General features: G+C 41.1%; 1 protein-coding gene across 1 annotated transcript in view; it reads left to right on the top strand.

Annotated features, from left to right (window-relative positions):
• EXT1 (exostosin glycosyltransferase 1) overlaps positions 1 to 24,409 on the top strand; it is a 264,728-nt gene that overhangs the window by 239,868 nt on the left and 451 nt on the right. The window contains exons 5-10 of the mRNA NM_001168973.1: positions 1,366 to 1,498; positions 4,199 to 4,317; positions 5,465 to 5,560; positions 11,141 to 11,230; positions 16,963 to 17,123; positions 19,442 to 19,613. Of these exons, the coding sequence (NP_001162444.1) occupies positions 1,366 to 1,498; positions 4,199 to 4,317; positions 5,465 to 5,560; positions 11,141 to 11,230; positions 16,963 to 17,123; positions 19,442 to 19,613 (771 nt within the window). The remainder of the gene's footprint in view (positions 1 to 1,365; positions 1,499 to 4,198; positions 4,318 to 5,464; positions 5,561 to 11,140; positions 11,231 to 16,962; positions 17,124 to 19,441; positions 19,614 to 24,409) is intronic.

Genomic DNA, 24,409 nt, shown 5'->3' with positions numbered 1-24,409 from the left:
TTTTCTCATAATTAATGCCAAGACAACAGCATTTTAACACATCCCTGTTACACAAAAAGTAAAAATAAATATTTTCACTAGGTTGCTAAAATCTCCACCAAATTAGAAACCTCTATCCAGCCATATAAAATTAGCAATTTTGATCTGGGTGAAAGATAAGATGCAGAAGTCATTTAACTAAGATATTTGAGTTCTTCTGAATTTCCTCCTTGCTTCCTTCCTTCTCTGTCATTAGGAAAATAAACATAAGATTTGCAAAGATAAATGTAGCCCACTTTATTACTTATCTAGTCACCATGTGGAATGAGATGAGGGTGTTAATAACCTTAGCAAATAATAAAACTCCATTTAAAATAGTCTGTACTTAAAATCACATTGCATTAAATGGAGACCTGGAAAATGGTGATTTGGGTCTTAAATCTCAAGACTTATGGCAGGATTTTTTTCTTTTCTTTTAAATGTAAAAAAAAACATTGCTGAAAACATAAAATTCCGTACCAAGTTAATTATTTGCCAAATCATATTCTAATGAGTGGATGGTATAATTATAAGAGTTTGAAAGTCACAGAGAGAAAGCTATAAAATGGACTAATCACATTCAACTGACAAATGATTCGGGATGGGAGGATGTTTGACTCTAAATGTAGAATTTAATGATCTGCAAGGTCCCAAAGTCCAAAGAAACTAATGAACTAGCTTGGCTATTATTAGTCTTCATATGCCATGGTTCTTGTCCTATTATGTAGGATGTTTTAAGCAATTGTTAACTCACTACTTTTCGAGATGAAATATAGAAAAACTTCAGTAACCAGTACCCAAAGTCCTACAATTGACTTTGAAAGGAAAATGAAATATGAGAAGCAAACACATCTACCTCTTGAATTAAAGGAACAGCTGAAAACCTCAATAGCTTCTAGAATGTGTCATGTCTTGAATATGCTTTCCGTTCAGTGTCTACGAGTATACATTGACCTCTCTGTTCTCTGAGAATAGGTCTTGATAGGGGCCTGGAACGTATCTTAGTTCTTAGAAGTTTAACCATCAGGGAAAGACTAACTGCTCCACACAGTCTATTTTGGAATGAGCATGGACTCATTATTATACAAAGACAGGGTAGAATTTATGGTTTAACTGAAGTTTAATTAGGAACTTTGATTGGCTATAATTCATATCTTTCTGTTACTCTTTTTCATTGCTCCATTACTCTCTCCGTCTCGCAGACGTTTTTATCTGGAGAATTAGAGTGGGAGGGAGGGTAGAGTCGCCACTCTGACTGCCGCCATCTTTCAAATGTGGATTGGGCATCATTCCTTCCACATAGCATCAGAATCTCATCCTCACTGTGTGCTATGTTTTGTTTTCTAGATTATTCAGGACAGAATATTCAAGCACATATCACGTAACAGTTTAATATGGAACAAACATCCTGGAGGATTGTTCGTACTACCACAGTATTCATCTTATCTGGGAGATTTTCCTTACTACTATGCTAATTTAGGTAAGTGAATTTCCTCCAGGGAGTTGCCCTTGTTTACCCTGAAGATGTCATACAGAACTAAGGGCCTTTGTTCTTCTATTCTAATGGGGTCCATCTAACACCCTGCACTGAAGATTGCTTTTTCTAGAGTCTTGTTATAAGTGACATATCAAGTTCAAAAACAGAACAGAGCATTGCAAAATGGAAAAAAAGAAAAACTTCTTATCTGTGCAGCTCTACTTCATATTTAGTAATTTCTTTTTGAGAAATAGGCTCCCCAAATTATAAATCATTTTGAACATGGCAATGGGTTAGCTGTCATTTTACGCCTCATCATATATAAAATGGAGTTAGGAGAGCTCTCCCCTGTTTTTTTGTTTTTTTGTTTTTTTTTCACAATCCCAACATCTCTATTCCGTACCAAAGAAAAACTGAATAAGAGGAAAGGAGAAATAACTAAGAATATATGACAAGCACAAATTTATTAATTTTTCCAAGGTTTTTTATGCTCCTTTTATGTGCTATGCTAATGTATTGCTGGGTACTAAAAATTAAAAGTCAAATAAGATACAATCTCTGCTTTCAAGCAGTTTTCAGTCTAATCACAGTAGGGAAAAGGGAATGGCAGAGGGATAAATCTCTACCACCGGCTACTGTTATTGCCTTAGACATTTATGTATTTGGAGCCCCAGTTGCTCTCATGTTAGAAACATCATGAACATTTCCCCTCAGTTACAGTTCTAAACTTGAGAAAGCCTAGGACAGGAAAGCATCTTCCAAGCTGATACAGCAAAAAGACAAGATTTTCCACTCAATGCCATTGTTCTCCATAACACCCTCACCCTTCTAAGTTGTACATGTTTAGCTTGAAACTGATGAGATGAAACCTAAAGAAATTCCTGGCCTGAAGCATCAACCAGTGACAAAGAACCTTTTAATCCAAACCAAACCTGTTATGGGAACCATCTCTAATTCAGTGTATGGTTGACATTTGGGTAACGTAATTAGAATTTAGAAATGGTCAGATTAAGACACCGGTTGACAAAAATTTCTGTATATTTATTGTACAGTATTTAGATCTTCATTTGGAGTTATCACATTAGAGGTGTGTAAATGATGCTTCTTAAATTATTGCAGGAAAATTTAAAGGCAATGACTTGTCATTCCTGTTTAAAAGGCAGCCCCTCAATCACGCTTATTCTTCTTGCTTGGCAAAACTTCGAATGTGTATCTAGATATTGGGAAGATTAACTTCTTTTTAACATACAATTAAAGTGCTACTGGATGATATAATTTTCTCTACAAAACCTTTGTATAATCCTCTAATACACATAGAGTCTGATTCTAGCCTTTATCCCATCAGTATCAAAGCGTAACTTGAATGTCCCTGCACTGTGTTGCTCGCAGTTAAGCCACTAAAGTGCCAAATTAGTGGGTCTAAACTAATGAAGTTTTAAAAGGCTCTTAACCTGTCTCTAATTTCTTAGTGAGTTCTTATGGGAAAACTCCTTGGGGGGAAGCCATCTCACTTCTGTGTCTTTGGTGACAGTGGTTGTTTTGCATATCTATGATCCTTTTTAACCTAGGACTTCAGAGCTCGCAATTGGCAAAAGTCTGCATCACATACTTTTTTCTCAGCTATGTCACTGCTACACAAAGAAGAGATTTTGGGAATATGGAGGCTTCTTCTCCGAAATAATAACGATGTTGGTGAGGGTGATGATAATGATAGCTGCTGACATATATTGAGTACTTGTTATTTTCTAAGTCCTATTCTAAGTGCTTTGTATGCATTAACTTGTTTTTTGTTTTTTGTTTTTTGTTTTCTAAGACAGAGTCTTGCTATGTTGCCCAGGCTGGAGTGCAGTGGCACCATCTTGGCTCACTGCAACCTCTGCCTTCAGAGTTCAAGCAATTCTCCTGCTTCAGCCTCCGGAGTAACTGGGACTACAGGCACACGCCATCGTGCCCAGCTAATTTTTGTATTTTTAGTAGAGACGGGATTTCACCATGTTGGCCAGGCCGGTCTTGAACTGCTGGCCTCAAGTGATCCACCCGCCTCGGCCTCCCAAAGTGCTGGGATCACAAATGTGAGCCACCGCACGGGGACAAACTTACTGAATTTTCGAGATAACCCCATACATTTGGCACTATTATCAGGTCTGTTTCCCAGCTGTAGAAACTCAGAGGGTTAAGTATTCTTTCCAAGGTCCCACCACCAGTAAGTGGTAGATCTGGGATTCAGACCTAGACAGTCAGGCCCTGGATGCTGTTCCTTTCACCTTTTTCCCCACTAGCTAGCTGTTTGAAGTGCTATTAGTCAGGTAGAACCCTTTCATTACATAATTAAAAATCAGACACCTGCAAACACTGTGGGAGAGACAACACATGAAGGGTGGTGAATGGTGTGTGTATTTAGACACTGGGTACCTAAAAAGCCAAAGGAACATCACAGAAACATCACCAAGAGGGACAAAGGATATTAAAGCAAGAACCTAGAAGTGGACGTTGATCTGGAATTTATTGAGGTCTCTAGACTCAGGCAGTAGCTAACCAGCAACTTCTCATCTTGTTTCTGTCCTGTCAGGACATAAGAAGCAAAGGAGAAATCATCCAGGAGGGAACATTTGCTTCAGCGTGAGGCAGTGGAGCAAGGAGGAGTGATTTTCTAAGTCTTGTTTTCCAGCGCTTCATTAGGCTCTGCTCTCCTTTTTTTTTCAGGTTTAAAGCCCCCCTCCAAATTCACTGCAGTCATCCATGCGGTGACCCCGCTGGTCTCTCAGTCCCAGCCGGTGTTGAAGCTTCTTGTGGCTGCAGCCAAGTCCCAGTACTGTGCCCAGGTGAGTGGGAAGTTGGCAGAGCAGCCCCTGCCTGCTCCAGCTCCAGACCAGAGATTCCTCCCTGCTTACCTGTTCTCCCCCAGGCTCCCTGGGCTCCCTAGGACTCCTCTAACATCATACCCTCTTACTCCCTTTCATTCATCCTGCCTCATTACACCCTTTTCATCCACTTAGAAATTCTTGGAAGTGAAATCTGGCACAGGGAAGGGGTGGGTTCCGGAGAGACCTTACCACTGGTATAGGGTTAAAAAGTATATATACGTACACCAACACATTCTCTAGAGAAGATATAAGCACATGATTTTGTTTTTAAATGTCAAAATGACAAAGTAACATCCAAAAAGCCTCTGGGAGGACCCAGGCAACTAAGCTTCACTAGAAGAAGCAGACTTGTTGGTGTCATGAAGCGTCAACTTTTCTTTTCATAGCAACCATGACTAATTATAAAATTGGGAGCAGACGATTATGTCTATGGTAACTATTTTCCAAATCAGTGTTGCGCCGATACTTGAACAGTGGTTTTTCTGATTTGTGAATTAGTTTATGCAAGAAGGTTTACAAACAAGGAAAGAATTCAATAAGGAAGTATGCATTTTTGAACTAAATGCCTTTATTGGAAATTATAAAGTCACATAAAATCAGCAACCATTCTAGAGCATGCAAAACATGAGCTCATCTTAGTTCTAGCTTGAATTTTTTTATTTCTCCCACATTGCCTGGTGTAGTGCAAGTTCAGAGCAGATGTTCAGATGCTCAGTATACATTTTTATTTAATTTGATCAGAGTTGTTATCTCACACACCATCATAAGATATCAGAATTTAGGAAACCACTTTATTAAGCTCCAGCCACCCTGAAATTCTTTTTCCCGCAGCTTTCCCCTATTCCCGGACACAGTTGGTTTTGTTTGTTTGTCTCTTTGTTTGTTTGTTTACTCTTTCTGTCCTCTCTCCAGTTGTTGGGGTGATAATGTTCTGAGGTTGTGTGGGAATGGACTCACTTTAATACTCAGTTTTGATGTCTGCCGTTCTGTCTCGCTGAGATCTCCAGCTCCTCTTTCTCTTTCTGACTCTGAGAAGAGGCTTTGGGTTGGAGGCCTACATAAATACATCCTACCCCAGCCATCTAATGAACCCCATCCCTTTCAGATCATAGTTCTATGGAATTGTGACAAGCCCCTACCAGCCAAACACCGCTGGCCTGCCACTGCTGTGCCTGTCATCGTCATTGAAGGAGAGAGCAAGGTAAGACTCGAAGGGGAACCTATGTGTGGAACCACTGTGGAGCCTTGGTTTCTCCATGGGGCACTTTGGGTCTTGGCCCTAGATGTCTTCTCGCTGTTCCTGGATTATTTTTTCTAAAACTGTACTTTTCTCAGAATGTTCTCAGCTTTGACCGCAATAGGCTTTCAAATCAGGGAAACCTGGGTCTTCCTACCAACTCTTCTGTAGCTTTATGACCTTGTGTGTATACTTAACCTCTATGAGCCTCAGTTTCCTCATCTACAAAAAGGAAACAATAATATATACCTTGCAGGGTTGCTGTTAGGATTAAGTAAAGTCAGGAACTGGCAGTAGTTATCTTTCTATAAATGACAAGGATGAAGATAAAGCTTATGGTGGTGGTGATGCATGAGGTTTGCTTGGCTGATTAATCTGAATGAGCTATGTCTGGATGCATGAGGTTTGCTGATTAATCTGAATGAGCTATGTCTATCAGAATAGTGGCTCTTTCTCCCATTCCCTTTAAAAAGGACATTTTCACCTTAGTTTTGTTTGGCATCTGCCTGTAAAGATTGTCACAAGTGCTGCATAGCTGGCCTTTCTTCTGTTCTCCAGTTCGCTTTGCCTAGAGCTGAACTATCTTTCTGATCATCTCCCGGCCCTTAAGGTCTCCATTTGCTAGTGCTTCCAATTAACACTTGAGGCCATGTATATTCTGGCCCTAGCCAGCCTTCCAATCTTTTCTCTCATTGCTTTCCCTACAGACCCTGTCCCCTACCACATTTGATCATTTCTAATTAGCTGAATTGCGCTGTGTCTCTTCCTACCTCTAATTTTGACTTTGCCATTTGTAAGTCTTGACCACCCCTCCTTAACTCATCATCTCTGCTTGTCAACATTCCCATATATTCTTTAAGCCCCCATTTGCATGCTACCTCCTCCTTGAAATTTCTTCTACTAAATAGCACCCAGCTCTTTTTTCTCTAGCTTTTGCTTGTTGCTTTCTTATAGATCTTACCCGTTGTGAAGGAAATAGTCACTACTAAATGAAATTGAGATTGGTGAAGCAGTGCCATCTAAAACACTTTCCTTATCAGTCCCCAAGGGGTCAGGTCATAAGAGAGTGGCTCACACCTTTGCGCCAGAATGACAAAATTAAGTTTATTAGGCTGCACCATTTGATATCATCATCGACTCACCAAAAGTGGCAATTTCATATGGTTTGACATAATGCAATTGTAACTGTCACATGGACAAGATGATCAGTGCATTATCCATTCGTTTCCCATTTATTAGTGCCTACTGTGTGCTGAGCACTGTGTAACAGGCTTGGAACACAGTGGGGAATGTGACAAATGTAGCCATGGCCCTCATAAGGCTGGAGTCAAGCAAGCTGTTTATTAAAGAGCTGCTTGGTAAGCATTTATGAGAGAAGGTGGATGTTGGAATAATCACATGCCTCTCTCGCGAATCCATCTCACCATAAGCATGGTTTCATGCAACCCCTTATATCCATCCCCCCATAGAATAACCCATCACAGGAATGGCAGTGTTCCAATTCCAATGCCTGAAGCCATGAACAGTGCTCAGAGGCAGGCAGTTAAGGTTGAACTTTGGGATTCTTTGTTTGGTATGCTTCCATGGGTCAAGGAGACCAGCTCTGCTTCTGGTGGATAATGTCTTTCTTTGGATATGTCAGGATATTCAGACACAATCCAGTCTGTCTGGGAGCCATTCCGATTTCTTTAGGTAGTATAGCATTTTCATGCTCTGACTCACTGATTGATTTTATATTTTCGTTCTCAGTGAAAAGAAACTCCCCGTTTATTTATAAAATGGTGGTGATAATAATAGTACCTTTCTCGTGGGCTTTATCAGATGTCTCTTACAAGATGCCTCAGATCCTCCCCGCTGCATCTATATTCAGGCTCCTGGCATTTGTTCAGTCCTTGCCTCCACCTTGGGCACTGAATCTAGTGGGCTGGGTGCTTCCTATGTCTTTTCCCTGACTCTCAGTGCCCTGGGATTGCACCTCAGAGTAAAGCTTTTGCACTTAAGTCTTGCATCAGGCTCAGTATTTTAGGAAACCTGGGCTATGACATGGACCCATTTTGAGGATTAAATGAGATCGTTGCATATCAGATGCTTACTCCTGTGCCTATTATACATGCACCAAGGGTTCAATAAATGTTAGCTCCTCTTCTGGGAGACATCATAACGTTAGGATTTGTGTTATGGGCTCTAAAGTCAAACTTACTTTTGTGTGACTTAAAGCAAGTTCTTAATCCTCTGTGTCTCCATGCCCCCTTTCAATAAATGGAAAGAGTCATAATATGTAACTAATAAGGTCGCCAAAAAGATCAGATTATGTCAGACTACATAAATAAATGTACTGAAAAGTGTGGGTACACTGTGGATGCTCAATAAATCTTAACTATTATTGTGTTTTATATAATTACTTGTGTATATTTCTTATGTGCCCCCCCAACCCCCCGCCACACACACACACACACACACACACACACACACACACCGCAAGACAGTAAACTTCTTGAGTCTTGGTCACTTCCTAGGCATGTTATTTGTTTGTTTGTTTGTTTATTTATTTATTTATTTATTTATTGAGACAGAGTTTCTTGTTGCCCAGACTGGAGTGCAATGGCGTGATCTCAGCTCACTGCAACCTCCGCCTCCCGGGTTCAAACGATTCTCCTGCCTTAGCTTCCCGAGTAGCTGGAACTACAGGCATGCGCCACCATACCTGGCTAATTTTGTGTTTTTGGTAGAGATGGGGTTAGTCGGACTGGTCTCAAACTCCCAACCTCAGGTGATCCGCCCACCTCGACCTCCCAAAGTGCTGGGGTTACAGATGTGAGCCACTGCCCAAGGCCAGCATGTTTATTCGTTTTAAAAGAGTTGGGCTTTCACATGGTAGCTAAATCTTTCTTAAATGAACTAACAAGGAAAACTCAGTTCACTCGGGATTGACTTTGTAAGTACATTGGTTTCTCTCATGCTAATCCATTTAAGAAGGTCGCTGAGGCAACATATTTGAAAAAAAGCCTCTCATTTCTGCATGAGAATTCGAAAGTGGATGGCTTTTGGGCTTTTTACCTCTGTTGATGAGACAGGTTCAGAAAAAAAGGAAACAGATCCCTTTAAGACCTAGGGTTGGGCAGATGATGGGGAAGAAGCCCTACATCTTCCTCATTCTGCATTTTAAAATCTCTATCTCCATGAATTTAAAATTAATATGTTTGCTGCTTTGGCTGGAAAATTCTGTTTTAAATTTATAGGCCTTGTCTGTGCAGTTTTCCCCTGTAGGCTTAACAAGGGAAAGGTCAGGGCAGTGCTAAGCTGGCAGCTAATGGTTTCTGCGTTAGTCGGTGGACATGTAAAGAGTATCAGGAGGATTGCTTCAGGCTGAGAATTCTGAGCACTGTGTCTATGGGGTTGCTGATCACTTTGTGTTTTATTTTAAAAGCCTGAGAAAACAACAACAGCAAAATAACCTGACCAAGTTGACAGATGTGTAGGAGCAACCCCTGAAGCCGTGTATGCTACAGATATGTCCCTTGAGCTCTCAGAAATGACTTAGAGTGGGCACTGTCCATTCATTGAAGTCCTAGGTGCGCTGGTAGCTTTGCAGGCAAATAAACCGAGTTTGAGATGAGGCCTGCAGTTGAGCTGGCCCCTAGGAGTATTCAGATTTGGGGAGACTGCAGCTTTGGCAGCTGGCTAGCTACCACCCTTTTCCTCTTTCCCTTTGTCTCTAGTGTTAAGTTGCTTCTTTCCCTGGGCCTTTGTCTCTTCAAAGTTGATGGCAGGTGTGAATTCAGAGAGGATGTCATCATTATTACTATAACTTCTGGAAGAAGGTGGTGAGGACGTGATTGGCATATGTGTTCCTAAATTCACTTGTGAGGTCCTTTCCAGGACCAGTGGCCAAGGTGCTCTATAGAGTCACACCATCTGGGGGAAAATCCTGGGTTTGTTTTGGGCAAGATACTTAACCTGCGTATTTCAGTTTCCCTCCCTGTAAAATGGCGTTCTTACAAAGATGAAACCCAGTGATACATATGAAGGACGTGGAACATATCCTGGCACATAGTAAATGTTCAAAAAATGTTATTCTTATGGTATCAGCATTCTTGTGGTTAGTTCTTCTATGGTACATTCAACACAAAGGTTAAGTTATGACTATCACAGGGTAACCTCTCCACCCTCAATTTTTCCAGCTGATGCCATAATCTCCAAAGCCCCCACTACACACACACACACACACACACACCTGTGTGTGCACACGTAGTCACGTGCCCACCACCTTCTTCCAGAAGTTAGAGTAATGATGATGACATCCTCTCTGAATTCACACCCACCATCAACTTTGAAGGGACAAAGGCCAGGGAAAGAAGCAACTTAACACTGGAGACAAAGGGAACCTTTCCTTATTCTAGAACTGCCCAAACTTTATGCATACACCACCTTCACAATTTTTCTAAATCCATGGATCATGTGTGCTATTATTTAATATTTTTCTTCTTCTTTTTTTTTTTTTTTGTGACAGAGTCTTGCTCTGTCACCCAGGCTGGAGTGTAGTGGCGCAATCTCAGCTCACTGCAACCTCTGCCTCCCAGGTTCAAGTGATTCTTCTGCCTCAGCCTCCAGAGTAGCCGAGACCACAGGCATGCACTACCATGCCCGGCTCATTTTTGTATTTTTAGTAGAGTCAAGGTTTCACCATGTTGGTCAGGCTGGTCTTGAACTCCTGGACTCAAGTGATCCACCCACCTCAGCCTCCCAAAATGCTGGGATTACAGTCATGAGCCACCACGCCTGGCCTAATATATTTCTTTAAATCAGTATACTTTTCATTTTAATGAAGTTATTTGTAACTTTAATATTACCTTTGCTTGCTGTAGCTGCTCATATATGTGTATATATTTAATCTGTGCTAATATATATTTTAATTTGTAAATGTTTGTAATTTGTAAAAGCAGCATCTTCTATGATCTGCTCTTCCTGTGGTTTGTGTCCACACTTGGAATCACCTCTCCATCCGTTCACTCTGTCGATCGGGAAGAGTGGATGTCAGGATGCGGGTTCTCTCCTCAATGCCTCTGCATCTGCCAAGTCTTGTCTTTAATGCTTCATTACTATCTATACCTCGTGAATTCTTTCTGCCCATCAGGGTCCTGCTTAAATGTCACTTCTTCTACGAGGCCTTCCTCTGCTCTTCCAGACAGCTAGTTGCTCCATCCTGTGGTCTCCTGGCATTTTTTTGTATCAAGCAAAGGCTGGTCATCTGCTTCTTGGTCTCCTCTACAGACCATGAACTCTTCAAAGACAGGGAAATATATCTTAATTATCTTTGTACCCTCTTTGACCAGCAAGATGCCTGGTACACAGTAGGTGCCCAATAATTGTTGAACAAATAAATCTGCATTGATGAGAAATGAGATTCCTTCAGTGTTGAGGGGTGACATGGTAGTAGCACATTCTTTATGCAGGTGAGGATGGGAGAATTGTCCTGAAAACAAGACTCTGAAGTTACCTCTTTCCCTCATTCCCTCCCCACTGCCTACTTCTACTTCCTCCCAGGTTATGAGCAGCCGTTTTCTACCCTATGACAACATCATCACAGACGCCGTGCTCAGCCTTGATGAGGACACCGTGCTTTCAACAACAGAGGTAAGAACCCATGCCTAAGGAGCGGCAGGTGGGCTGTTCAGACGGTCACCTCATGTTGCACAATACTAGTGCTTCTCTTAGCCGTGCCTTGGCAGAACTAGAAAACATTTTTCAAAACTTCCTACAGCAGTGGTTTTAATCAGCCCGATTCCTGCTAGCACCTTGCCGCCACCTGGCACTCTGAGGAGGGCATCTCCCCTTCATTGTCTCTGCTAATTGGATCCTCATTTGCATAACTGGGCCTCACCTCTCCTTCCAGGCCTGCCCTCCTTTTTTATTTTTAAACAGCACAGTTGTGGGCAGGCGTGCAGAACCAAGGGGAAGGGGGAGGGTGCCTGTTCTGCATTATGTTGAAACCATGCTGTCCAGAGGCGACAATCCCATTCCTCTCCACGTGTCCTATTGTCTCAATTGGGAGACTCTATTTGGGGCTCTAAAGGCAGCTTTTCTGTCTTGGTTTAAAGAGCTCATTTTCTTTCACCTATACAAGAGCAAACGGTTTCACTTTAAGGCTGTGATGGAGATTCCTATTTCAGATGTTCAGGTATTTGTGCCAAAAATAAGATTGCCTAAAGAATGCGTGCGGAGGAGAGAGAGAGGAGGAAAGATAGATATGGTAGAAAACCAATTTTTACAACTCGAATGAGTATTGATCTCTGAAACCTTCCTTTAAACCATGCAGGGGACAAAAGACAGCTATATAAAAATGGAGTATATGAGAAATACATTATTAATGGCAACTACTAAAAAGCATGGAGACGCAACTACTTAAGCCTTTCCCCTCCCTTTCTTTTTTCCTTTTTGTTCACAGTCATTTTCCTTTTAATGTAAACATCAGTGTAACCTGCGCTTTCCTGGACACCAGTCTAGTTCTAATGGCCTGCTGCCCACAGAGCCAGGACTCACTGTTGGCTTAGGCAGGTGGACTCAGTGTCTCCTTCTTGAAATTCCACAGATGAGGCCGGGCGCAGTGGCTCACGCCTGTAATCCCAGCATTTTGGGAGGCTGAGGCGGGTGGATCACAAGGTCAGGAGTTCGAGACCAGCCTGGCCAATATGGTGAAACCCCGTCTCTATTAAAAATACAAAAATTAGCCAGACGTGGTCCAGACACCTGTAGTCCCACCAACTCAGGAAGCTGAGGCAGGAGAATCGTTTGAACCCAAGAGGCAGAGCTTGCAGTGAGCCGAGATCGCACCATTGCACTCCATCCAGCCTGGGCAACAGAGCGAGACTTCGTCTCAAACAAACAAACAAGAAAAGAAATTCCACAGATGCTTTCGAGGTGCCATTAGATGGCGTTGCATAGATGTCATGTCAAAGGGCAACCTAAATAATCCCAGGACAAAATGTCCTGGGCCTCACCTTGTTAAAATGCTTTCTATGCAGCCAAAGCTCTATAAGTACTTGTTGAATGAGTGGTTGGGCAGGGTGGGGGATGCATGCTTTCGGGATTCAAGGTGGGCACACCGCCAACTGTGTCATGTGTAGGTTGGCAGGAGGAAGGGATGTTGATAAGCTTAACATTCAAAGGGAAAGATAGCTATGGAATACAGGGTACAGGTGTCTCCGGCTTGCATTTTTCTGCCACTTTCTGCAAGGGAAACTGGAACACATTCATTCAACAAGTATTTATTGAGAGATTTCTTTATCCTGGTCTCCATGCCAGGTACTTCAGTTACACAGTTCCAGGCTATATGCATCTGAATCCTGGCAACAAACTGAATTCAAATCAGATGATTCAAATGAAGGAACTTTGGATTCCTTAGGGAGATGTAGATGGGGTTAAAAGATCCCATAAGAGAGAATGAGGTACCTGGTAAGTAATGACAGCAGGAAGCAGCTCTTCCCTTTGGCCTGAAGGAGTGAGAGAAGGAATTCCTTCTTTCAAAGGCCCTGGGAGATGGCACTAGGAAGGAGAGTCTGCTCTACAAGTGCTATGATCATGGAAGGACATGGCTACTGCCAGAACTCTAATGGCAAAGGAGAGAGGGAGCAGTGAAGAGATACACTGACCTCTCTCTCTGTCCTGTCTCGATTTTCCTGCTGGTGACTCCCATTGACCTAACCCAACCAGGTGATGCAGTCATTAGGGGTCCGTTATCCGAGGGCACAGGGCAAGACAAGAAGAGTGGACAGTGGATTTTGGAGGGCAAACACAGGCAAAGCAGCACACCGCCATGGGGCAACAAATGGTCAAGACAACTACAGCATGTACCTTAATCATCCTATGACCTGAAGTATTGATTCATCTTCTATCTTCCCCTGGGCACAAGGCAATTAGTCTCACTCTAGGATTTGTTTTTCCCTATCCCATGGTGAAATAACTTTCAACTGCTGTGATGCATCCTCATGCTGGTGAATTTCTTTTCAAAGAATAGCAATTCCAACCACTCAGTGCATGCTGGGAGGAACATGTGTTGTATGTGAAGTAATTAGAAGTCAACGTGGGTTGAAAATGATATGTAAATCTAAGAGGCTGGCAGTCTGGTTTGCTTTCGCCTGCTGATCAGTGGAGTGGTTCTGTTGCCTAAAATGGTCCTGGGCAAGGATTTCTCTTTTCTCTTTTTTTAGGTGAATAGATGTTGGTTCACTTTTTTTTCCTCTCTAAGGATCTCAGATTGTTTAAATGTCTCTCTGCAGCATTGAGGATAGATTTTTAAGCAGCATCCTATAAAGGGCATTATAGTTGGTTTATAGTTATTTACATTTATCTGGATTGCTGCAGACGCTGCTCAAAAGAAAACAGATGTTGGTTTTTCAGAGAAAGGGCCTTAAACTGACCTTTGCCTTCTTTGATGTGTTAATAATCTGCGTGAAAGCAGCGCTATCACAAGAATCATAGTTTTATCTGAATTTACTTTTGAGTTCCTTTGAAATGACTTGAAACAGCTTTAAGATAGTAAGAAATTCATGTGATGAGAACACCCCATTGGGTTCTGTAGTAGTTGCTGGTGCATGTGTTACCTTTTCAAAGAATAATAGAAAACCCCAAAGAGTGCTGTCAGGCAGGCTGATCCTTTGACAACAGGCAACATAATATACTATCCCATCGTTGGCGCCATTAGTATTGACCACTAGTGAAAAGGTACAGGTTATCACAACCCAATTTCAATTTTCTGGCAGATGTTCCCCATCCTCTGCTATCTTTTAACTTTGAGCTAACACGCTCCCTACCAAACTTTCTTAATGTCGGTTCCACCACCCTGTTTTTCCTGTTTTTTCCCCCACTCTGGATTTTTTCCCCGCCCCCCCAACTCTGGATTTTTTTTTTTTTTTTAGATGGAATCTCGCTCTGCCGCCCAGGATAAGAGGGCAGTGGCACCATCTCAGCTCACTGCAACCTCCACCTCCTGGATTCACGTAATTCTTGTGCCTCAGCCTCCCCACTAGCTGGAATTACAGGCGTGCAACACCACGCCCAGCCAATTTCTATATTTTTAGTAGAGACAGGGTTTCACCATGTTGGCCAAGCTCATCTCAAACTCCTGACCTCAAATGATCCGCCCACCTCAGCCTCCCAAAGTGCTGGGATTGTAGCCATGAGCTACCATGCCTGGCCCCCTCTGGACGTTATAGTTTTGGGGAACAGGCCATATTTTTAAGTCTTCCTTATCTAAAGATAAGGCAGTGTATTAGGATTTTTCAGGCAAACAGAATCAATAGAATATATATATTATATATATTATATATATACATATATATATACACACACATGCACATACATACATACATACTCTGACAGAGAGATTTATTATGAGGAATTGGCTCACACAATCCTGGGGGCCGGGAAATCTCACGATCTGCCATCTGCAGGCTGGAGACCCAGGAAAGCTACTGGTGTAATTCTAGACAGAATCCTACAGCCTGAGAACCAGGGAACCAATGATGTAAATCCCGGCCCAAGGGCAACAGAAGTTAGATGTCCCCGCTCATTGGGCAGGCAAAAAGAAAAAGGGGATGAATTCCTCCTTCCTTCACCTTTGTTTTGTATTCACGCTCTGAGATGACTGGGTACTGACCATCTGCATTGGTGAGGACAGTGTGCTTTACTGAACCCACAGATTCCAATGTTAATCTCATCCAGAAACACCCTCACAGACACACCCAGAAATCATGTTTCATCTGGGCACCTCACGGTATAGTCACATTGTACAATTAACCATCACAGGTCCTGCTTTTGAACCTCTGAGAGGGTAGGACCTGGACTTAGCAGCATCACTCACTCCCCCAGCTACCATCACAGTGCCAGGACTCAAAATATTTGCAGAACAGATGAAATTTCCATTTGTATTGCTTATCAAGAAGAGATAGGGCAAAGATTATGAGGTGAATCATAACCTGTATAAGAGACAAATTGCTATCCTGGCTAACACGGTGAAACCCCGTCTCTACTAAAAAAAAAATACAAAAACTAGCCAGGCGAGGTGACAGGCGCCTGTAGTCCCAGCTACTCGGGAGGCTGAGGCAGGAGAATGGCGTAAACCTGGGAGGCGGAGCTTGCAGTGAGCTGAGATCCGGCCACTGCACTCCAGCCTGGGCGACAGAGCCAGACTCCGTCTCAAAAGAAAAAAGAGACAAGTTGCTTTTAACACTAGAGTAACAGAGCCAAAAGAGAAGTTATGATATAGTACATGGCACATTTGAAACCAGACTGCCTGAGTTTGAATCTTGGCTCTGCCACTTATTAGTGCAGCAAATTACTTGAACTTATAATATCTTAGTTTCCCTTTCTGTAAACTGAAGAATGTAAAAGCCCCAGGGGTATTGTGAGGATGGAATGAGTTAAAATGGATAAGCACTTATAGCTGCGCCTGTTGTATTATAAGCTTTTCACAATTATGAGCATTATATGATGGTTTGCTGGCACTATTTTTGTTATTTTTATTTTCTGTTTATTATTTTGACTTACCATTCATCAAATGAGCATAGAAATCAGAAGTGAGTTTATGCATTTGAAAACAGAGCATTTGCTAACTGTAAGTGCTGGTTTATAGCAGGTTCAGAAGTACCTGCTTTGGGCTACTATAAGCACTGGAAAGACATTTAGCTGCATTTCCTTTAAAATAATCCTGTGGCTTCAGTTGGCCTTGTCCCCACTTATTCTTAGTGATTTTCGCTGTGGATGCTTTCTTCTCGTTTCTCTTAAACTGTGCATCTTCAAGCCTAAGAGGCCTGAATTATGTTTTCTTTTTGATATCTGCTCTGTATTCCTGTTAGAACTTGTTGTGTTTTCAAATGTCATTTCTCTTACTCTTAAGAGGGTGCTTTTATTTTAGGCACTTTGGCTTTGCTATATGCTGGGTGTGATATATGTTGTATATTCATTCTTTGGATATGCATGGGAAATTTCTCATTTATAAAACAGATGTGTTTGTGTCTCATGTGAATCAGGTCACATGCACCTTTGAGGAAGGGGGAAAAGAAGCAACTGCTTTTTCGACTTATGTTTTAGCTTGAACAGACTGGATTTTTAAAGGGCATATCAGCAAATGTTTTTTCTTCCTTTCATTTCCACACTAATCTGAAGTTTCTTTAACAGAAAACATTAAAATGTGCATAATTATGGGGCAAAATGTCAAGCAGTCAGTTTAATTTGGTGATGAATACATAGAATTAATGTTTCGCCACAGTCCCAGGATTTTGCATTATGAATTAGTGGGGGGAAGGTCATGTTTTGTTGACATTTGTTAACGCTGTTGATTGCTTGTTTGGCTTGTGTTCTGCCTGCAGGTGGATTTTGCCTTCACAGTGTGGCAGAGCTTCCCCGAGAGGATTGTGGGGTACCCCGCACGTAGCCACTTCTGGGATAACTCTAAGGAGCGGTGGGGATACACGTCAAAGTGGACGAACGACTACTCCATGGTGTTGACAGGAGCTGCTATTTACCACAAGTGAGGAATCTGGACATGTCTCTTACAGACTTTACGTAGCTTTTTATGTTGGCTGCCGCATAAACAGGAACCAAGGCCAAATCTTGTTAACAACATCAGGGAAAATTAGTCTGTATCCCCACTTAAGTTTTGCTAATGTGTCAAATGTGTGTTTTTGAAACCGAAACCTCTTGGCATATTTCATTTCCAGAAATTATGGTAGAGTCACATTTTCAGTTGGTCTGAAGTGTGAAAATACACTCAGGGCATATTAGGTAGCTGAATATTTAGAATAACAACAACAAAAGGAAATACCTAAGTCAGCACCCAAGGGCACTGTTCGAGGTGCTTGGGATTCATCATTGAGTAAAGTAGAAAAAATTCCTTGACAATGCAGGTCTTACATTCTAACAAAGGAAGATAGTCTACATAATAATTCCATAGTTTATTAAGGAAATAAGTGATATAACAAAAGACAAAGTATAGAAAAGGATCAGGAGTTCTGAAGGTGGAGATGGGGCAGATTGGGGGTGTCCAGGGTGATTCTAATTGAGCAGGTGAGATTTGAGCAGACTTGAAGGACAGGAAGTTAGTCAAGAGGATATGTGCAGGAAGAGTGTTCTGCCAGGAGAACAGTGAGAATAAATGCCCTGAGGCAGAATACTGGAGAACCATCAAGGAGACCACTGTGACTGGGTGGAATGGGTGACAGGAAGTCAGAAAAGTCAGGGGGCATGGATGCATGACCTTGATGCCCTTGATCATGAGGACTTGACTTTTTCTCTAAGTGATATGGGAGGAGGGCAGGGTTTGAACAGGGTTCGACATGTACAGCATGTCACCGTACTCTGAATGCTATAGGCAGTTTTAACACAGTGATAAATCCGGCAGGACCTTGATGTCCATCATGAGGACTTGACTTTTTCTCTAAGTGACAGGGGAGGAGGACAGGGTTTGAACAGGGAGGAGAAATCCACCTTTTCTTTTATGCATCCACTGTGGATGCTATGTTGATAAGAGGCTATAAGAGACGTAGAGTTGAAGCAGGAAGCCCTATTAGGAGGTGATTGACATTATCTAGGCAAGAGATGGTGAGATCCTGGGACCAGGAAGTGAATGGTGGCTGTGGTAAGTAGTGATCAGATTGTTTTGAAGACGATTTAGCATGATGTCTAGACAGTCTGGATGTACAGTTGATGACTCCAAGTCTTTTGACCTGAAGCACTGGAAGATTCGATGAGGAAAGCTACAGATGGAACAAATACCAGAGAAAATATAGGAGTTCAGTCTTGGATATGTTAAGACATCCAAAAGGATATATGGAAAAAGCTCACGGGTAGAGATACAAATTTGGCAATTGTTTGCATATATTTGATCTTTAAAGCCAGGGGACAGGAGTAAGATTACCAAAGTAGCGAGTGTAGATAGATAACATTCCCCACTCAACCAGTACCAAAATCCCCGCTCTTCTGTCATAGTAAAGGTGAACACACCAATCTTGCCTTAGTCTTTTTTAGTAAAGAATAGGGAATTTTGCTATCTCAGGGATAGCTTGGAAATGCTCAAGGCATAAACATTTAGGCTGACTGATTCTTGGTCTCGAGATTTCACTTCTTGAAAGTTCATTGTTCCTATTGCTTCTGCCACCACCACTCAAAGAATCTGATTCACCCAAATGATTTTTCCTATAAATATATGCTATATGTATATAAATACATTTTAAAAACAGTAGGATGAGAAATAATTCAAATTAATTATGGGTTTTCTATTACGATTGACCACCCCATTAATTCAGATTTTGCTCTAACAGGATTGAAATATGTATGGTTTAAGGGCACAAATATAGAACAGTCTATTGTTGGACTCAGAGTCAAGGGATAATATTGAATACAGTTCTGATTAAGCCAATGATTAAAATTGTTAAGCAGCTTTATAATATATAGATCATGTGTAAATAACTTCTCTTGCCATCTAAGTATTTAGTTTTTCTTTCTAACTCACCAGTCTGATATTAGAGTTAGACTGGGCAAGCAATGTCTGTATGTCTGTATCTCGGTGCCTTGTTTCCTCATCTGTAAAATGGGAGTAATAATAGAGCCTGCCTTGTAGGCTCCTTCTGAAGGCTAGATGAAGCATTTCTTGTAAAACCCTTTAGAACACTATCTGGTATATAACAAGTACTGTAGAAGTGATAGTTATCGTCATCATCATTATCATTGTCATCACCATTCATGACATGTTTAGGGATTCAAAGAATGGGTATGTGTTTTCTGTCTCAGAAGTCCACTTATCATCATGTGATAATGGCCCCCTGTGAAACCCATCTTTGATTTTTACAGATATTATCACTACCTGTACTCTCATTACCTGCCAGCCAGCCTGAAGAACATGGTGGACCAATTGGCCAATTGTGAGGACATTCTCATGAACTTCCTGGTGTCTGCTGTGACAAAATTGCCTCCAATCAAAGTGACCCAGAAGAAGCAGTATAAGGAGACAATGATGGGACAGGTAAGTGAGTGTAGAAGAGCCCTCTTCCCTTGCTTCACTCACTGGTGGTTCAGCCCCAGGTAATGAGGACTCATGCACCTCTAGATGTTCCACCCAGGAGCATATAATGAGGAGAAACCAGAAATGAACCACATCTGAAAGCTAGGAAAGAGTATATGATTGGTGCAGGGATAATTAGGAGGACACAGGTTAAGAGTATCTTTATGCCAAGAATATAAAGCTGTCCTATAATCTTTAAGGTGACATGAGAAAGATATGTCTCTAGAGTTTGTCTTAGTCCATTTGGGCTACTATGACAAAAATACCATTGACTGGGTGGCTTAAATAACAGACATTTATTTTTCATAGTTCTAGAGGCTGGAAAGTCCCAGATCAAGGCACCAGCAGATTTCATGTCTGGCAAGAGACCGTTTCCTGATTCATAGACAGCTCTCTGCTCATTGTGTCTTCACATGGTAGAAACAAGGGCAAGAGAGTTCTCTGGAGTCCCTTTTATAAGAGCACTGCTCCCATTTGTGAGGACTCCACCCTCATGACCTAATCATCCCACAGAGGCGTCACCTGCAAATATCACATTGAAAATTAAGCTTCAACATATAAATTTTAGGGGGCACAAATATTCGGCCCTCTGCAGAATTAAAGCCCTACAAATAACTTATGAAAGTTGATTGTAGGTACCTTATTTAATGTCTAGCAAACAATACTCTCTTTAACACAGTTTTTTGGTGCTTGCAGTTGAGTTGAATTGTGTCTTGGTGACATAGCAGGAGTCACAATATTCAATTTTCAGTTCTAGAATCAGCGTTTATAAGCTGTAGACAAGTCAGTTTCCTTCTGAAACTCAGTTGACTCATCTTTAACATGGAAATGGTGAACTCTACCTCACACAGTTGAAATAATATGTGAAATAAAAGTGAAGTAAAATATTGTGTTGAGTTATAAAATTGTAGTATTAAAGATATTTTCAAGGAAATAGAATCCAACATTTTCTTTTTACAAATAAGAAAACTAAGAAAACTAGTATCTAGTGAATTTAAGCATATTGCCACAAGTTGTCACTGGGAATTGAATCCCAGGGTCTGTGGATTCCACTGCTGGTCCTTGTACACCCCGGTGTCTTGGTATCAGGTCCATCTGGATATGCTGAATTTCATCTATCTTTATTCATCTTGAGCAGAGCCCCTACTATATGTAAGAAATAAAAAACCTTGGCCAGGCACAGTGGCTCATACCTATAATCCCAGCACTTTGGGAGGCCGAGGCAGGCGGATCACCTGAGGCCAAGAGTTTGAGACCAGCCTTGCCAACATGTCGAAACCCCGTCTCTACTAAAAATACAAAAAATTAGCCGGGCATGGTCGTGCATGCTTGTAATCCCAGCTTACTCGGGTGGCTGAGGCACGAGAATCGCTTGAACCCGGGAGGCAGAGGTTGCAGTGAGTTGAGATCATGCCACTGCACTCCAGCCTGGGTGACAGAACAAGGCTCTGTCTCAAAAAAAAAAAAAAAGAAAAGAAAAAGAAAAAACAGATAAAAAACCTTAAGAAACAGCATTAAGATTCACCCATGTTAAATCATGGAGTATCCAACAGGATTGAGGTTAATCTGAATGAACATACTTTAACCTGGTTATATTAGTTCAATTTTGAGGGGATTTGCATATGCCTTGGAAAACATATACGAATGTTAAAGAGAGTATTGTTTGCAGGCATTGGAAAACATATACAAATATAGCTTTTGCAAAGGAAATCTTAGCTAGGCCTCAGTTAAGCTGACAGTTTTTCATTCACTAAATTTAGTAAGCAAAAATTTAAAGTTTATAAATAATTTAAAGCTTATAAAAAGTTATTTAGTACTTAGTATGTTATCAGGTACTGTTCTAGGTATTGGTTATGACGAAAGAACTGTCCTTAGCAAGAGTCTGGTGGAAAATTCTGTTTCCTTCTAATTATGGAAAGAACAGATAAGAGGATTTGTAAGAATGTTTAAGGCTGAGAGACTATTCGAATTCAGGCAAGATGTATCGTCTATTATGTGCCCAAACATTTTTATTTACATTTTTATTTATCTCTTAAGAATGAGGATACATTCTGAAGAATGCATCATTTGGCGATCTTGTCACCCTCCGAACATTATCAAGCGTACTTACACAGCCCTACATGGGACAGCCTACTCCACACCTGCGCCATATGGTATAGGGTTACTGCACACCTGCACCATATGGTGTAGGGCTACTCCACACCTGCGCTATATGGTGTAGGGCTACTGCACACCTGCGTCATATGGTATAGGGCTACTGCACACCTGCGCCATATGGTATAGGGCTACTCCACACCTGCGCCATATGGTGTAGGGCTACTCCACGTCTGCGCTATATGTTGTAGCCTATTGCTCCTAGGCTACAACATGTATAGCATGTCACTGTACTGAATACTGTAGGCAGCTGTAACACAGTGATCAATATTTTGTATGTAAATATTTCTAAATACAGAATAGGTACAATAAAAATAGGGTATTACAGTTATATGGGACCAGAGTCATCTATGTGGTCCAACATTGATTGAAATGTCATTTTGTGCTGCATGACTGTATATTATCTTATCTAAAGACATGACATTTTAAAAATATTTTTTACTCAGAGTTCTTCAGAACACTCAGTAAGTAGGCAACTCTAGTCATACAAGGCTTCTTATGGGGTGGATTTGTGCTGTTTTCATAGATTATTCTATTTCTACCAAACAGTATTTCTAGTAATTTCTTACATCTTTACAGAAAAATCTAAATTTAACCTTAGGTCTAACTAGGTGTATTCAGGTACTATATTTGCCCCCCTTCTTTCCATCATACACAGTAATTTATTTAATGTTTGTATGACTGGTAAAGTAAATGGATATCATCCTCTAAGATTAGGCTTTTATTACATAAGAAAAACATCTTTTCTAATAGATGTTGGTTGACTCAGAATAAATGTTAACATCTAGAAGCAAAATGATAACCTAAATGATTCAATGAAACTTAAAAAAATTTTTTTTTAAATAAGAATGAGCGTAAACTCTAGAAAGTGTTTCTAGTTGCATATATGAGTATTTTTGCCTGAGTACGGCACCCTTTGGGAATGAGTGGGCCAATCAAAAATGACCCACAGGCCGGGCACAGTGGCTCATGCCTATAATCCCAGCATTTTGGGAGGCCAAGGCAGGCGGATTGCTTGAGCTCAGGAGTTCAGGACCAGCCTGGGCAAAATGGCAAAACCACATCTCTACTAAAAATACAAAAATTAGCCGTGCGTGGTGGTGTGCACCTGTAATCCCAGCTACTTGGGAGACTGAGGCACAAGAATCACTTGAACCCGGGTGGTGGAGGTTGCAGTGAGCTGAGATCACGCCACTGCACTCCAGCCTGGGTGACAGAGTGAGATTCTGCCTTTTAAAAAAAAAAAAAAAGGCCCACAAACCCATATCCATTTAGGGTCAACACAAGTTACGTTTAGGACTGTCTACTCTGATATGAACTCAACCAGTCAGCTCCATTTGATATCTTTCTCTGATTTATCGAGTTCTCCTCATATAAAGGCTGAAGAATGAAGCTTGAGTTCTGCCCCTCTCTAGCCTTGAACAAATAACTCTAACTTTCTTGAACTTGCTTCCTCAGCTATAAAATGGGGATATTATTACCTGGGTAGATACTTCACCAGATTGTTGTGAAATTCAAATGAACTCCATGAAAACACTTTACAAATAGTGTTTTGTTTGTTATTCTGCTGTTCAGAGAAAACTTGACATTTGTGTTTATCTTCAGTGTTATTTTTGAGCATGTTGACACTGGGATTTTAAAGTGACTCTTACTGATTCTCACACTAAAATGTATCTTCCCATGAAAGTGTTTTTCTAACAATGTGAGCACAACAAACACATTGAACACACATGCATACATATACATCATTAAAGAGTTGCCTATTGACATAAATGGGCTTGTGGGTTTTTTCCCCATAATTGGGCAGCCCATCTTTTCCATATTCATAAAAACAAGGATTTAAAGACAATGTGCTTAGTCATTCTATTTAAATTTCAGCACTCCAGTCATTTTAGGCATTCTTTTTAAATCAATGCCAATCATTTGCATGATCTAAAAATATTTAACCAACTTTAGGGGCAACACAGAGCTAAAAAGATGGTAGCCATCTTTTCTGTTCGTCGAAAGTTAATCTTTTTTCTATTCTGGGTGAGCAGTGATTCTTTGGAGGGCTGATTGCCCTTTAAAAAGTAACCTTTGGGGGTTTTAGTTGAATAGGAAAGCCAACAATTCTTGGGTTAAGAGAAGAACAGAATTTTGAGATTTTAGTATAAAGTTAGTTTTACAGCAACATGCCCTATTTACCACTGAATCTCCCCTTCTCATCCTCATGGAGTCACGTCAATGGGAAGGCTACAGAAGAGAAAATGGAATTTTAGATGCTGCATAACACTAGCCTTGACTGACATGTAAAAGGTGCTATTTTGTTCTTCAGCTATATACGTGAACTTTTAACAAAGGATTTAGTAGGACCCTTATAAACGTAAAGAGATAGTAGAAGGGAGGAAGTGATGGATAGAGAGAAAGATAGACTTCTCAAGGTAGACTTCTCAAAGTTGGTTGGTATTTCTAAATCAACTACGTAAACAGGAAGGATTTGGAAAACTATCTTTGAAAGCATAAACACATCGTTAATCTTAGTACCTGATCCCAAGAGCAAAGAGAAGTTTTAAATTGAGTCATTGTAGTACTTGAGCTTCAGTTGCTAAGTCATGGACTGACCA

Source organism: Papio anubis, chromosome 8, assembly GCF_008728515.1.
Source record: "Papio anubis isolate 15944 chromosome 8, Panubis1.0, whole genome shotgun sequence".
In the NCBI taxonomy this organism is placed as follows: Eukaryota; Metazoa; Chordata; class Mammalia; order Primates; family Cercopithecidae; genus Papio; species Papio anubis.
This window is presented reverse-complemented; position numbering and strand designations above follow the sequence as displayed.